Source organism: Haliaeetus albicilla, chromosome 31 (assembly GCF_947461875.1).
Source record: "Haliaeetus albicilla chromosome 31, bHalAlb1.1, whole genome shotgun sequence".
NCBI lineage: Eukaryota > Metazoa > Chordata > Aves > Accipitriformes > Accipitridae > Haliaeetus > Haliaeetus albicilla.
Genome location: NC_091513.1, coordinates 3,267,220 through 3,282,794, shown reverse-complemented (window position 1 = coordinate 3,282,794; position 15,575 = coordinate 3,267,220). Strand labels below are relative to the sequence as shown.

Below are 15,575 nucleotides of genomic sequence, written 5' to 3'. Positions count from 1 at the left end.
AGTTGAATAATTGCTAATAGGCATGAAGTCAGAAAAATCTTCGAAAACTGGAGGAAAGGTAAAGAAAGGTGGCAGGGGGAGATCACGACCACCAACTCAATTCCACACCAAAAAGACTTACCCCCCCAACTCTCCTTGAGCATGTGCTGTAAAAGAAAAGAACACTGTACCTTTAATTCCAAGCAGGGAAACTTTAGCCCAATGGAAACTGTGCTAGATAAGCGACTCCCAGTAATAGTTTTTGGAAGAACTTTGGAAATTGAATATGTATAACTGAACTGTATAAATTGCTTGCCCGTTTAGGCATGAGGGGTGCTGGCTTTGCGGATTACCACCTAGCCCCCATCTTTGCGTAAACAAGAACTGGAATAAAATACCTCTGCTCTGTGTTTATATTGGCATTTTGCACACCGGGTGAATGACCCCACTTTTGGGACAACAGTGGGGCAGGCAAAGCACCGCATCCCGCAGGCCGAGGGGCTCAGGCACCCACGTCGCTGCCGGAGGATTGCCGGCAAGAGGTTTGGCATCTGGAGAGGGGCTGCTGGGCCAGGGTGCCCAGGCACCCACCCCACTCCCCCAGCCGCAGCCACGAGTGCTCTCAGTGCTGGAGCAGAGGCCGTAGCAGCTGCCTGTGCCCAAGCCTGTCCCGAGCGGAGGGAAGACTTTGCTGGCGAGGAGCAATCCAGTGAAGGCATTGCTGAAATTGCTGGGCTTGAAGTTGCTGCCAGGCCAGGAGGGTGCCGAGGGGTCCTTGGGGTGGCAGCGCCTGGGCACCGTTCAACTCCGGGGAGCTGCAGAGCAGGGAGTCCCCGAGGCCGTTGGGGAAGGTCGCGGCCACCGCCTGCACTTTCCAACCCGGCTGGTCCATCAGCTCCTCCGCCACCTCCCTCTTGGCCCTGGCTGTCTTCTTGGAGCCCTTCCCGCAGAGCCGGACCACCCTGATGCTCTCACCACGCGGACAGCTCTGGTGGCCGAGGTCCTCAAGGCTCCTCAAGGCTGAAGCGCTCCCCAGGCTCTTGTACTCCACCAGTGCGCAGTGCTTGCTCAGCAGCTCGGGGAAGTCTGACGTGTATTTCTGCACATCCGAGGGCAGCTTGCGGCCCGGCCACAGGATGCGGATGGAGGCGATGGTGCCGAAGGGGCTGAACATCCTCGTGATGGTCTTGAGGAAATTCTTCTGGAGCAGCAGCAGCATGTCCTGCTCCAGGGGCAGCAGCTCCCAGGCCAGCAGCAGTCTGCTGGGGGGGGACACTCAGCAGGGACTCGGGGATGGGGACCCATGATACCGAAAAGCCAGTCGAAGAAACTCTCTAAGACTCATTTTGGAGTTTTAGAAAGTAGGCATTCTTTATTGCAGCGCTGGATGCACGGGGGATAGTTCCACCTAGCACGCGTGCCACAGCTTCAGCACAAACAGGTTATATGGAGTAACCAATTACATATTAATCAGATTAGTATACATATACATAAAAATTATTGTAACTGAGTATCATAGTACTGCCTACATCTGATCACATGCAACGGTTCTTCATTTGAGTCAAAGGGCTGCTTTTGCGACCACCGATCCGTTTCAAATTCTGTTGGCTGACCTTCAAGTCTTGTTCGTCATCCTTGTTCTTTGATCTTGGAGCTTAACATGGTTTCAGTCATATATGGTCAGTTTCAATATTAATCTTATCTAATGTACAGGAACATCCAGTCATAAGAGCAAAGAACTGTAAAACTTAGGAGTAACTACCTCTACTAGTTAATTACTTGGCTACACTTCTGTCTCTTTTTTCAATCATAGTGTTAGTATAAGATTTCTAATAATTATTTACCAAATCTCACTTTTACAGTCACCTAGCAGCAAACCAGTTTCCACGGCTGGTACAAAATATTAAAACCAACAAATATTTAGACATACCATACAGAATGTATGGACATATGCTATCACCCACCGCCTCACTTTGGTGCCCTCCTCGTTCACCTCCAGCAGCTCTGAGAACCGCAGGGTGTAAAGCGTCAGCCACCAGTCATGCGTCAGGTATTTCACCTGAGGGACAGAGGGGGCCACTGTGTCACTGTGAGTCTCCCCAGGCAGGGACCACCCTAAACCCATCATCGAGGCAGGCTGCACCCCCATCAACCTGAGGTCATGGCAAGGCAATATCCCCCTTTCAGGATTTGTGGGAGAAGGCCGCCTGTGCTCCCAGACCATGGCAAGAAGACACAGCTTCCCTGTACATCACACCACCAGTGCTTCCCTGCAGTTTTTTAGTTAAGGCATGATCTCTCCCAGAGCAGCCTGGGGGAACCACGGGCAGAAGAGGTGAACCCAGCCCTGGGCTTGGGGTTTGAGGACCCCTCACCGCTTCCCCAGCCACCCTCCCTGGGTGGAGAACTGCTGCAGCACGTTGAAGGCAGACAGCAGGGCCCAGCTCTGCACCACCAGCACTTTGCCGGGACACAGGCTTCCTGAGCAGAGCCTGGACCTCCCCGAGCACCTCACCGCAGACAGCCAGAGCACACCCAGACACCCAGGCATCCTCCACGTGGAGGCCACTTCCCACCCCGGCTGGCCAACGCAACGGGCTGCCTACCTTCTTCAAGGACGTCAGCAGTTTGATGCTGACGAAGCCCATCTTGTTCTTCTGGACATGTTTCAGGAGGAAAGCATCCTTGGCCAGGTTCTCATCAGAGAGGCGGAATTCCACCTGGGACGCAACCCTCCTGACCAGCTGCCGGTCAGGGACAGAGTAGCTGCAGTCCAAGAGATCAGCCCCCAGAACATCGCTCGCATCGCAGAAGCTCCCGGCAAAGCAGCAGGGACACGGGTGTGACTTGGTGGCCTTTGGGATGTGCAGCACTGCCCGGTCCCAGCCACAGCGGTGCAGATGGCAGAGTGTTGAGGAGCGGGGTGGCTCAGCTGCGCTCTGAAATGAAACGGAGTTTTATGGGTTTAGAAGCGCGCTTGCCTTCACGCCCCCAGCATTGGTCCCTGCCACAAGTTACGCAGCAGATGGCCTTGCGCAATCTTGCAGCCAGAGGTGCCTCACCAACAGAGCGCCATCTCTTTAATTAACAGGATCCAGGCCAGGAGAGATCTTTGGCCTCCGGTTCACGGCAGTTGTCCCGACTCCCCCAGGCCACACACTGTTCACACAGCGGGAGCGAGAGGCCTGTGTCCTTGGTACCAGGGGGTCCTTGCTAGTGCCGAATCCTCCAAGCACGAGGAGGGGATGTACTAACCCCATCCCTGGGGTCCCGTAGAGCGCAAACAGCCCCAGCGCCCCGACACCGGACGTTGGGCAGAATCCAGTCCTTTTCTGGGAGCACGCGGCGGCGGGTACCGTCTCCTCCTGGGTGTCACGCACCCAGGGAAAGCGCCGCCCCCTCCGAGGGGGATCCAGAGCTGCTGCTTTTCCCATCAGGAGACTAAAAGACCTGACAGCACTACTGGAGCGAGGGCTGGGGGAAAGCGTGCCACCGAGCGACACCGCGTGACCTTCCTTCGCGCCCTCGAGGTCCTTTTTCCTATTTCTGCCTCGCTCCGGTCAACGCAGCGAACAGAAGCACGGGCAACAGTCGCAAACGCATTTGCCATCTGGCGCAAGGAGGCTGCGGCTGCAGCTTGGTCCCCGCTCGGCTCGGCTGAATCAACTTGTTCTTCTTCCCCCACCGGAAAAATACTGTTGAAAGCAAAGAGGATTTGCACCCGCAGACCCTGAGAGCCGCCTGTAGGCCCCGGGGGCACCCCAGCCTCCCTTAACCCTTTCCCTCCCCAGGAGGAGCTGGGGAGGCTCTTGGGGGTGGGGCGGAACACAGGGAGCCCCCGCATTCCTTCCGGGGAGACGCCAAAGAGTCCTTGGCAGCCAACAGCCAGAAGGGACCATGGCGCGGCCACCAGTGCAGCTCCCACTGCCTGGGCCCTGGGGCCCCCCGGCACCCCAGCTTTTCCAGCCATTCGTGCTCCCCAAAAACTTCTACCCTCAAGGTAGGGACTGACCCCAACCCCTGCAGCCCAGGGATGCTCTTGGGGGGCAAGAGCAGAGGTGACCGCCGGCCATCGCTCCTCTCTCTCTTAGGCTCAGCCAACCTGTGCCGCCTGCCCGCGCGGGAGCAGCCCTTCCCTGCAGCCCGGCCACCCCAGGCCCCCCAGGCACCACCAGCAGGTATGGCACCCCAGTCTGCTCTGGCACCTTCCCCATCCCCATCACACCCGTTCTCCTGGCACTTTTCTCATGGGGGTTCAGCAAGCCCCAGTGAGCATCCTTGCCCTCGCCTGGGTGACGCATGCCCAGGAAAGCCCATCTGCAGAGAATTTCCCAAATATTTGGGGCCACCTCTCCCATTTCACCTCCTAGATACGAGTCTCCTCCCCGATTTGCAACCCCGTCCCACCGGCACAGCAGCTCACCCCGTGGGGATCGCCCCGGCCACAAGCTCCCCACGCCCCTGGCCCAGAGCTGGGGGATGTCGGCCATCGGGGCCGGCTCGGCGGGTGCCCCTGGAGAGTCCCCCCGCCCCAGCACGGCTCCCCCTCACCCACACAGGGCTGCAGAGAGCTCCATGTGGCTGCCTCTTCGACCCCCGCGTCTTCCGCATCCAGTGGACAACCACCCACCTGCCTCCGCCGGCCACCGCCACGCTCGGCCAAGGCGCCGCTTCTCTGCCGGGTGCTGCCCTGTGGCGTCCCGGGGGCTGCGGGGCCCCCCTGGCCTGGACAGCCCCAGGGACCCCCCAGGGCCAACCACAATACCTCGCACCCTGTGAAAATCAGAGGAGTGGCGTGGCCCCAGCCCCTCTGGAGCTGCCACTGTCCATCCCCGGCTACCAGCACAGCGAGGGGCAGCTGGCACAGATCAACATCCCCAGCACGGCCACCCCTGTGGGGGCACCCCTGGGCAGCGATGTCCCCCCCAGCCCCTGCGCTGCCAGCCACAACCAAGCCGTTGGGGACACTGCAGGCGACCTTGCAGTGTCCGAGGAGATGCTCCTGGAAGAGGCCCTAAGGCTCTTCAGTTGCTCCCTGGATGGAGTGGGGGTCAGCCAGGATGGTCCCAGCAGCAGCCCCATGTCTGGGGACCCTGCTGGCACCAGCGGAGCGGAGAGAGGGATGGCCCCAGCCCCCCCAGCGATGCCAACACCCATCCCCGGCTACGAGAACATCGAGGGGCCGTTGGCCAAGATCAACACCTGTGGCATGGCCACCCCTGTGGGGGCACGCCCAGGCAGTGACGTCCCCCCCAGCCCCTGTGCTGACCCCCACAATCAAGCCCTTGGGGAGCCTGTAGGTGAACTTGCAGCGTCTGAGAAAGTGCCTCTGCAAGAGGCCCTAGTGCTCTTTGGTTGCTCCCCGGATGGAGTTGGCGTCAACCAGCATGCTCCCAGCAGGAGCTCCATGCCCGGGGACGCTGGTGGCACCGGCGCAGCCACCCCCCACCGCGACTTCAGCTCGCTCTCGCTGCCTGAGGAGATGCTCACCCCTGACTACTGCATCCCCGAGCTCAGCGACGCCATGCTGAGCCTCAAAATAGTCAACGGCGGCGGGATGGAGCCCCAGGAGCCGTGGCAGGATGCGGGGATGGACCTGCCACCATCCCCACCTGCCACGGCAGGCAAGCGGAGGAAGAGGCAGGCGCAGAGCTCCTTGCCAATGCCACCCAGCAAGCGCAGGGCTCTTGCGGCCAACGTGGGGGTGTGAGGGGGGGGCGGGGATTAGACAGGGGTGAGAGGGATGGAGATGGGGGGAGTGGGGGGTGGGAGAGGAGGGGCGGCATTTGTTGAAGGAGGGGCCGGGGAGGGGGGGTGGGGAGGGGTTAGACCAACTTGGATGGGACCTTTTCTCTTGTCTTTTCAATTAAAAGCTCCTTCTCCAGAACTGCTCCGTGCCTGTGTGGGAGGGGGAGGGAGAGCAGGGGGCACCAAGAAACAGCACCCAAGAGGTGCAAAAGCCCCGCTGAGCCCCAGATCCGAGCCGGGGAAAGCCCCGAGGGGAACCGAGCCACCCCCAGGGCCGAGTCACCACCAGCGGGGCAGGCAACGGTGGGGCGGGACGCGGACGACTCCCCTCTCCCCTTCCCCAGGGGGAGCAGCCCTTTGGTGGGGAAGCCAGGACAGACAGCTCCCTGCAGGACTCACGGACACGGCCCCACGCAGAAAGCAGCACAGAGCCCCTGCGACAAGGACAGACCTCGGGGGCCGGGGGGGACACGGGCACACACGACAGCAAGGGCTGCAAGGCCTTCGTCTTGAACACCACCAGCGTCCCCTCCAGCGGGGACAGGGCTCGGTGCAAAGCCCTTCAAAGCCTCAAGACCATCACGGCCTTCCTCGGGTCCCACTGACCTCAGCCCCGGAGAGCCCAGCGCTGCCTCACTGACACAGCAAAATAACCCCAAATCACCCCAAGAATGGCGAGGGAGGGAGCTGCAGGCCACGCAGGGACCCTCCTCCCCTTGTCTGGCTGCACCTTGGGCAGCTGCAAGACTATGAAGGGGAGAGAAAAAATCAGAAGGAAAAAAAAAAAAAAAAATCACTGCACCGGCCAGAAAGTGCCTGGAAACTTCATCCCTCTTTATTGCCCATTTCCCATGCGAGCTCCACAACCTGGGAGCAACGCAGCCAACGGCACCTTCGAGAACCAGACTCACAGCCTGCTGCAGCTGACCCTGCTCGCGCAGCTGAGGTGGGCTGGATGATCTCTAGAGGTCCCTTTCAGCATCCATTCTGCGCTGCTGTGACTCTGTCTCCGCCGTGGTTTAACCCCAGCCAGCAACTAAGCACCACGCAGCCGCTCACTCACTCCCCCCCATCCAGTGGGATGGGGGAGAAAATCTGGAAAAAGAAGTAAAACTCGTGGGTTGAGATAAGAATGGTTTAATAGAACAGAAAAGGAGAAACTAATAATGATAACACTAATGAAATGACAACAGCAATAATAAAAGGATTGGAATGTACAAATGATGCGCAGTGCAATCGCTCACCACCTGCCGATCGACACCCAGCTAGTCCCCGAGCAGCGATTCCCCCCCGACACTCCTCAGTTCCTATACTAGATGGGACGTCGCATGGTATGGAATACCCTGTTGGCCAGTTTGGGTCAGGTGCCCTGGCTGTGTCCTGTGCCAACTTCTTGTGCCCCTCCAGCTTTCTCGCTGGCTGGGCATGAGAAGCTGAAAAATCCTTGACTTTAGTCTAAACGCTACTTAGCAACAACTGCAAACATCAGTGTTATCAAGGTTCTTTGCATACTGAACTCAAAACATAGCACTGTACCAGCTACTAGGAAGACACTTAACTCTATCCCAGCTGAAACCAGGACACTTTGAACCACTTAACATTCCATGAGAAATACCCCAAGAGCTCAAGAAGAAAGAGCAGAAAGACAGGAGACAGGTGAAAGCCTAGAGCACCAGCTAGACGGAATGAAAGACCCTCTTCCTTCTCTGAAGCTTCAGCAAGGCTTCCTTCACCTGCTTGTTCCTCCGACTGTAAATGACGGGGTTCAAACTGGGGCTGACGAGACTGCAGAAAAGGGAAAGAACTTTCTCCCTCCCAGAGGAGTTACCGCTCCCGGGCCCCGCGTACATGAAGATGGCGTTTCCATAAAAGACACCCACCACGGTCGGGTGGGAGCCACACGTGGACAAGGTTTCGTGCCATCCTGGCACAGAGCGGATGCGCAGATCGGTGGCCGGGGTGTCCAGGGAGGAAATCAGGATTAAGGCTAAAGGCAAGAGGAAGAAGCACACACAAATAGCAAAGATCAGGACTTTATTGGCAGGAGCGGCAGTGCAGGCCAGCTTTAAGACAGCAAGAACTTCACAGGAGAAGTGGACAACCTCGCAGGGGCCGCAGAAAGGCAGGTGTAAAGCCAGAGAGGCTTGCAGTGTACCAAATACGAACGCCAAAGCCCACAAAACCGTGGCAAGGCTGAGGCGCAGCCTCCAGATCATGATGAGGGCATAGCGCGGGGGGCGGCAGATTGCCACGTAGCAAACATAAGACATCACGGCCAGCAGCACGCACGCTGTAAGTGCAAAGATTAAATAAAGATGGATCTGTGCCCCACACCCAGCAACGGAGAGGGTTCTGCCTTGTCCAAGGAGGCTCCTTAGCATACGGGGGACATTGCTGGAGGCGTAGCAGATGTCCCCGATGGAGAGGTGGCAGAGGAAGAAGTACACGGGGCTGTGGAGGCAGTAGTCCAGGCAGATAAGCAGAAAGACAAGTGCATTTCCCATCAGAGTGGCAGAGCAGAGGGCAGAGAAAAGGCCAAAGAGGCAGCGCTGCAGGGCTGGGGTGCTGCAGAACCCCAGGACGACGAATTCTGTGACAGTCGTTTCATTCTGCACGCTGTGCTGGAGGTGAGGCAGCACAAACTGCGACCACGGAGTTCTGGAAGCGAAGGAGCAAGGAAAAGGAAAGAAAAAGGAGAGTTTTCCTAAGAATGTTGTGTCCTTCTTTACTCTTTACGCTGCAGCTCCCTTCTCCCTGTTTTTCCCTCTGACTCCAGTGAAAGGTGCGTACCACCCTCCCCATGCTGAGCGACGCACATCTGAATTGCAAGCTCCAATCTCTCTGCAAACTTTGAGCAGTTTGACCAATCTCGCACAACTTTGCTGCCTAGCTTGCCCTTGAAGTCCTTCTTTTCCTGGGTTGGGTTTGGGTTTTTTTTGCAGGGGGTGGGGAGGGGCAGGGTGTGGTGTCGCTGTTGGAGAAGATAAGATGATGAAGATTGCAGGTGTCGATTAAGGTGAAGTCAGAACAACTTCAAAGCAGCTATTTTAAATTAAGTCCATATTAAAAGGAATGCACAGTTCACAGAATAATTCCAGTTTTACCATTAAACCAACCAGCGTTTCCAAGCCACTGCTGTGTCCTCTTTACCTTCGTGAAATGCATTCCTATTGAATCCTGCAGTTGCTTGATCCAACTCCCCTTCCCAGCAGGGAGGCTACTGCAGGCCCGGGAAGGTCAGGCAGAACGTCACCTTGGTTCCTGCTGTGCAGCTGCTCGCCGTTACCAGTTTCGCAGGGTGCTGGTCAAGGTCCCTGGGCATCCCCTGGCACTTGTCTCCACGCGGCTCTCTGGTCTCCAAGATCTTCCGCCACTTCCAGGATATTTCCTCCAGCCAGGATCTTCACCTTTTCCTTCCTGGGTCCCTTTCTTCTCTTCAAGATCCCTTCTTCTTGCTGGGAACCCTTCTTTTTGCCACCACCTCTTCTTTCTGGAACCCCACGCCCCCACTTTTCCCAATCTAAGTTGTCTATGTGAGCAGTACGAGGCCTGATCAGCCTCCGAATTAAGGCTTCTGGCTCCTAGCTCTGTATTAACTGTAGGATTCGGGACATGCCACTTTTGCTTATTCCAGGTGTTACCCAAATTTACAACCAGCCCACGCTGGCTGCGTGTAGCAAGAAGCAGGCTTCTGCTTGACAGCTCAGAATTCAGTTTCAGACATTCACACGCACAGACCTTGCCACACACGTGCACCCCGTCACGTCTTGCCTGGTAACCTTCACAGTTTGAGCCAGTTTTTTGTCTACGGCCGGGCTTCAGAGGCAGGGCATGGCCACAGAAGCGCATCCCCCCCGTCAGTCTGTGAGCTGAGCAAGGGAGACTCAATACTTGTCTGGTGAGCCTCATACCCAGGCAATGTGGGCGATCCCTCTCCTGCGACAGCCCTGGCAAAAGCCACAGCAGGGTGCTCCCTTGCCTCTGCCTAGGTCACTGGGGTTCCCCTGCCTGCCATTGCTCCTTTGTCCTCCTCTGTGTTTGTGGAGATGAACCTTTAACCACACAACCTAACACCTACAACGCCGGGAAAAAGAGAGGCTGCAGAGGGTCCAGCGGGGAAGGTCGCCGATGTACAATGCTCTTTGTGAGAGGCAGCACACCCAGCTCACCTCCTTGCTCCTGAGCTGCTCTATCGGAAGCACTGCGTGCAGGACGCTCTGCTCAACAGGCTGTGTCTGTATCTGACTGCCTTGTCCTTGCTACAGCACCGTGTGCTGGGGGAACGCCACGGAGAGCAAGGAGGACGCTCTTTCCCCAGGAGCAACGGAGGGTGCTCAGCTGAGTGCTGCTGCAGGGGCCAAGGTGGGGCAGGCAGGCAGGGAGGGGAAGGCAGGAACGAGGGAGCTGGGAGTAACCGGCCAGTCTGGGAGATGCCCGAGAGGCTCGAGAACCCTGTAAGCACAGGACAAGCTTAGAGGAGGAGGTTCAACGTGAGGCCCTGTGCTTAACCATCCCCTCCAGATCTGGACCTTCTCTGGTTCCCGAGTTACCGTGCAGTTTAACAGCCTGGTGCAGAGATCCTGACTGGGAGATCACTGTACCTCCAGGACTTAGGGATCCACCTAACAGTTAACCTGAGCGGGTGCAGGTCTGTGCTGCGCTGTACCTACAGCGTGGCCTTCAGGCTGTGTCCCTACACATGTCCCTTGGCCGCAGGATAAACGGAGCTCGTTGACTGTAACAGAGGAGCCTCCAGGCAGCTCCTGCTTGGTACCAGCGATTACGCCACCTGCGCGGCCCTGCCGTTATCTAAAGTACAGCAAGAAGTCCGCGCGTGAACATCCTTTACGCATAGAGTTGTTTTCTTCTAAGAAAAGTTGTATAACACCGTGAATGACCAAAAGGAGGAACTTCTCCACAGGCAGGATCTGTACAGTGTGCCAAGGGAAAATCCATCTGGGGTCTGCCCAATGCTGCATGAACGCAGGGTCCCCAGCGTCTGAAGGGACCTAAGATTTACTTGCTACCTAGATGCCTCTTCTTGCTGCCTGTACGCCTTCTTCCTGGCTACCTCGCCTCCCAAGATCTTGCCCACCCCCCGCCTACTGGGGAGGGGGGGAATGTTAGAGAGACAGCCTCGATGCTGTGCCAGCACTGCTCAGCCATGGCCAAAACACTGCTGTGTTATCAACAGCTTTCTAGCTACCAGTACAGAGCACAGCACTACGAGGGCTGCTGTGGGGTAAAGGAACTCCAACTCAGCCAGACCCAATACAGAAGGAAAGTGGAGGAACAACAGAGGGGGCAGCCCAGGGACACAGAGCCCCAGGTCTCATCTGGCCGCTCCTGTGACCATAGGGTGTATTCAAAATCAAATACCTGAAGTGCTCCCTTAGATGCAGTTTACAGCCAGGGGACAAGAAGGTGGCAGTTCTGCATTTTGCAGCTTCCAGGCTGATGGCAGAGCCAAAGCAAAAAAAAAAAGAAACCAAACCAAACCAAACCAAACCAAGAGAGGTAAAACTGGAGCGCAGGGAGCAAATGCTTTTCTTTCACCTTAGGCCAACTGCTCAGACGCTCTCTATGCTGCCCTGCCACAGAGGGCATCCCTCTCGTACCAGTAAGAGACATAAGAGTGAATTAAAGCCAGGACCCCAAACCAGAACAAAAACCCGGTCGTGATGAAGAAGAAAGTGGAGAATGCATCAAATATAACAGAAAATTATTTTGGACGTTCCCAGTTTACATTTGGAAAAAAGAGGAAAAAAAAAAAGAAGAGGAATTAGGTATTAAAAGAGCAGCACTGAATGATAAAGCAGTAGCAGTCCCTCTACCACTACAAACCCACACCCCCACATGCACGTACGCACGCAGACTTAACACCACCAAACTCCCATTGACTGTGACGTTCACCTCAGCTTGCTGGTCTAGAGATACTGAATGCCTGAAGCACACCAAGGATAACTGAAAACGTCTGCATGGCTTTAATGGGAATCCTCCAACTGAAACAAAGCGCTTTCTCCCTCCGTCTCCGTTGGCACATCCCCAAGTCACGCTCTCACTCCTCTCCTTCAAAGTCAAGATTCCTAAACGTGAAAAGCGGGAGTGGGGAAAGGCGAAGGGAAGAGAAAAAGAGGGAGAGCATCATCAGTGGAAGACCTGCCAGCTGCTGCTGATTCAGCCCTGTTCGGGGGACCACCCCAGCAGAGAGGAGCTGGTTTGCATGCCACGGTCCTCACTGCCTGTTCCCAGGGACAGGCCGTTTGCTCAGCCTTGCCGGCCAAAGCGTGGGAAAAGCGTAGGCGTGCGCCGTCGCTTGCAGAGGAGCACGGTCACGTTCACGTGCAATCCTTTACCTTTTTCCTCCCTGGATTCAAAGGGTTTCTGTCTTCAAAGTGAGAGCCTTCCATACGGTCGTTTGTGACATTTCATCCAGGGTAATAATCTCAGAAAGATCAGTCCTGCAATAAATATTTTAAATAGCAATCCGTGATTATGGGAACTGATGCCACCAAGGGCATTAGCATCAGCAAGAGGAACAGCGGAGCCCCGAGAATCAAAGCTCCGCATAAGCGTGGGAGGTTTTGCTGGATGAGGAGTTTTGGGAGGCAAGCCGGGGAGCCGCAGAGCAACAGCTCTGTGCAAAGGCTCTTGCTGGGGTTTAGCCCCGGTCCGGGTTCCTAAGCCACTGCTGGTACAGATCACGCCTGCAACTCCGCATGTGTAAGTATGAGGATCTCCAGCTACCGTAAAGGCACTGATGATGCAAGCTTTGGGGGTCAAACGCGAGTGCTGCAGCCACTCTGCTTGGGGTCAGAGCCCTGCGATCACCCCCTGCAGCCCTGCCCCCGAATTTGATTTTCCCACCAAGCTGCCTGCTGGTTTCTGTGGGATGCCCCACAAAGAAGCAAGTGGAGAAAACTCTGCCAAACACCTTCAAGCTAATCTTGCCGGGGGTCCTGGCGCTTGGTGGGGCTTTACCTGTCACTGCCTTGCTTTGGGATATCCACGTCACTGGTCTTCCCCACGTTCAGCTGAACTGAACTTGCAGCAGCAGCAGCTTCCATCGCCCTCCTGGACTCCTGATGTTAAAAAGGGACAAATCACGTTCTCTGTCTTTGGTCAAAGTGGAGATAAGCTGAATGCCCAGCACAAACTTAGCAGTCTGCCCTCCCCTTCTGCCCCTTGGCAGCTATAGGTATTAGTGCAGCAGGGGAGAAACCGTTCACTCCAAAGATTTCAGGGCAGGGGGATTGAGTGTTCAAAACACGATTATGAGCAAATCTTGCCAGCAGCAGCAGCAGCAGCATCACCATCTAATAATAATAATCATCATAATGACCTTTGTGAAAAACAACTCGTTTTAAAAATTACACCTGTATTCAACTGTTCAGCTCACTGCTACTTGAGGAAACAAAGGTTACAACGTGGGATCCAGGCTATTGGGATCTATTTCGACTGAGTGCTGATCTTCCCCCAACGTTTCCAGACAAGCTGTAAGAGAAACAGGCAATCTCACAGCCCGACGGAGATGTCCAGCCCCGAGGACCCAGCAAGCCTTACCTCTTCTTCTTCTTCTCCGGCTTCATTTCTGGCATCGTCCAACTTCTTCTTCCTTTCTGGCATAAGGTCATCCAGAAAGCCGAGCTCTCGCTTTGAGAAGCAGAAATCCATCGCTTTCCGGACAAAGACGAGAGCCAAAACCTTCACGAATAAGAGGGAAGATGCGGTGAGCTCAGAGACGATGCCACCTCTCGCTCCAACGCTGCAAACACCCCGCTGCCGAGCGGCGGCAGCTCTTACCATCATGGGGAAGATGATGGCGGCACGGGACACCTTGATGGTCCAGAGCAGGACGAGGCAGGTCAGCTGGATCACCGTGAACAAATGCACCTTTCGCAAGGGCACGTGCCGCAGGTAGATGAAATCCGGCTGGTGTTTCGCCGGCATCCAAAACAGCTTCAAGCGATCAAAGAACTGCAAAATAAAAGGGAAAGGTTGCCACCTTGGGACTGCGGCAAGTTTCTGGCCCTCTCGAGACGTGGAGGCAGTTTGCAGCGTCTCGCTTGCCGTCAGAAATCCTGGATCCCACCGCGTTCCTCCTGGGAGCAGCACCCATTTTCCCTTCGCTCCATCTATCAACCGGCTTGCCCCTGAGAGATGCCCACCAAACGGCAACTATTCCATGCCATTCCATTATTAGCATTTCTTGGCCCACTGAATCCCCCAGCGAGGATTTCCACCAGTGGTAGAAACTGCCTTCCCTTTGCACTGAATTCCCCCGCTTTCACGTAACCAAACACTGACCGGCCCTAAACCCTGAAACAGAGAGCGCTGAACTTGCCTGGTCCTCCCAGCCCTATATACCTCCTGTGCCTCCACCAATCTTTTTCTTACACAAAAGAGTTTCATTGCTTGCTCTGCGAGAAGTTCTTCCCATGCCACTGCTTTTTTCCCTGCTGCTACGGAGACAAAATACCAGGGAGCCGACACGCTGCACGCTGTAAAAGAGTCCGTACCTGAATTCCTCTGAGCGACGACACACCCATGTAGAGAAAGACGCCATAAAGCACAGGCATTGGTATAAACTGGGGGGAAAAAGAAAAAAAAAAAAAAAGCAATCGTTTCTTTTTCTATATTGCATTTTCAGTATTACCACCCTCTTCCACAGGCACTGCCTAAAATTGCTTGAAGCTTTCCAGCTTCCATTCAGGCTTAGAGATGGGTCAGATTTTAACCATTAAAGATTTTGTGCACACGAGTGAGCTAAGGCTCTGCTTTAGGCTGAACTTGGGAGTTACCTCTCCTCAGAATAATCCTGTTTTCCAGAAAGGTTGGAGGAAAATAGGCGATTTCACCCGTGCTACCCTATGCCGCATTCTGTGGCGGTAGAAAAACACTTCTGCCTATTCTTGGGGCAACAGGCAAAGGCCACAGGCCTCCTTTTAGCCTAGAGACGAGATTACTTTGTGGGAGGAACGTGCAAGGAAGCCCACGGGGATGACCTCAGTCTGTTTAGCTCCTGGGAACGGCTGCTCCGGGGCGTTTGGGGAGCAAATTGCAGCCAGTAAAGGGCTGCCTGTTTGAAAGAGAGCAGATGTGCTGGTCTGAATATGCTCAACTGTAACCCATAAACATGGGTGGGCCTGAAAGGCACCCGAAAATTCAAGCAGTTGCGTTGCTCGCTCGCCTCGAGCACACCAAACGGGGGCCTGAAGGGCTGCAAAGCCTAACGGAGGCTGGTTCCCACCGTGGGTCAAGCCCCAAGGGTTGGGATCACCTCCTCCTCCTCCGCTCCACAACTAACTACTCAGGCCTGCAGAGAGGGGACTGTTTTTCGGTAACCTCCAACAAGCTCGCGGTTGTTGGGTGGTTTGCGTTTTCCTCTCACCTTTAACACGGAAGTGAAGAAGACGGAGCAGCCCATGAGCACAAAGATCAGCAAGCCAGTGACTCTCTGCTCTCGTATCCCCAGAAACTTGGGTTGTTCTCCTGGAGCTGAGCAGTCAGACTCTACTTTGAGGCTATTCACGTGGGTGATGGACAGGACGGTCGCAGCCACAAACCAGGGCAGCCCCATCACAGAGCACACCCCGAGCATCACGGCCACCACAAAAAGGTCCAGGTGGTACCCGCATCCTTTCTGCAGGCAGGAAAACAAGAAACAGAGCATCCCATAGCACAAGAGCAAGGAGAACGTCGCAAGTCAGACTCAAACCCTGCTCGAGCACAAGTCAACTTCTTCAGAATTTAAAACAAGAAATGGAAACGAGTAAGGGTGTATGCAGGCTTTGCACAAGCACCTGGCATGAAAATCTGGCAGGAGTTCAGACACAAGGGATATGGGG

At 55.6% G+C, this 15,575-nt stretch overlaps 1 protein-coding gene across 1 annotated transcript; it reads right to left on the bottom strand.

Moving 5' to 3' along the window:
- Positions 1-336: 336 nt before the first annotated feature.
- On the bottom strand, positions 337-2,798 carry LOC138683165 (la-related protein 7-like; the record flags this gene model as incomplete). Its single annotated transcript, XM_069774686.1, is given in 5 exon segments — positions 337-757; positions 759-1,249; positions 1,251-1,311; positions 1,944-2,038; positions 2,586-2,798. Coding segments are annotated over 5 exon segments (1,227 nt in total), but the record flags the coding sequence as incomplete, so codon positions are not given.
- Between the last annotated feature and the right edge of the window lie 12,777 nt (positions 2,799-15,575).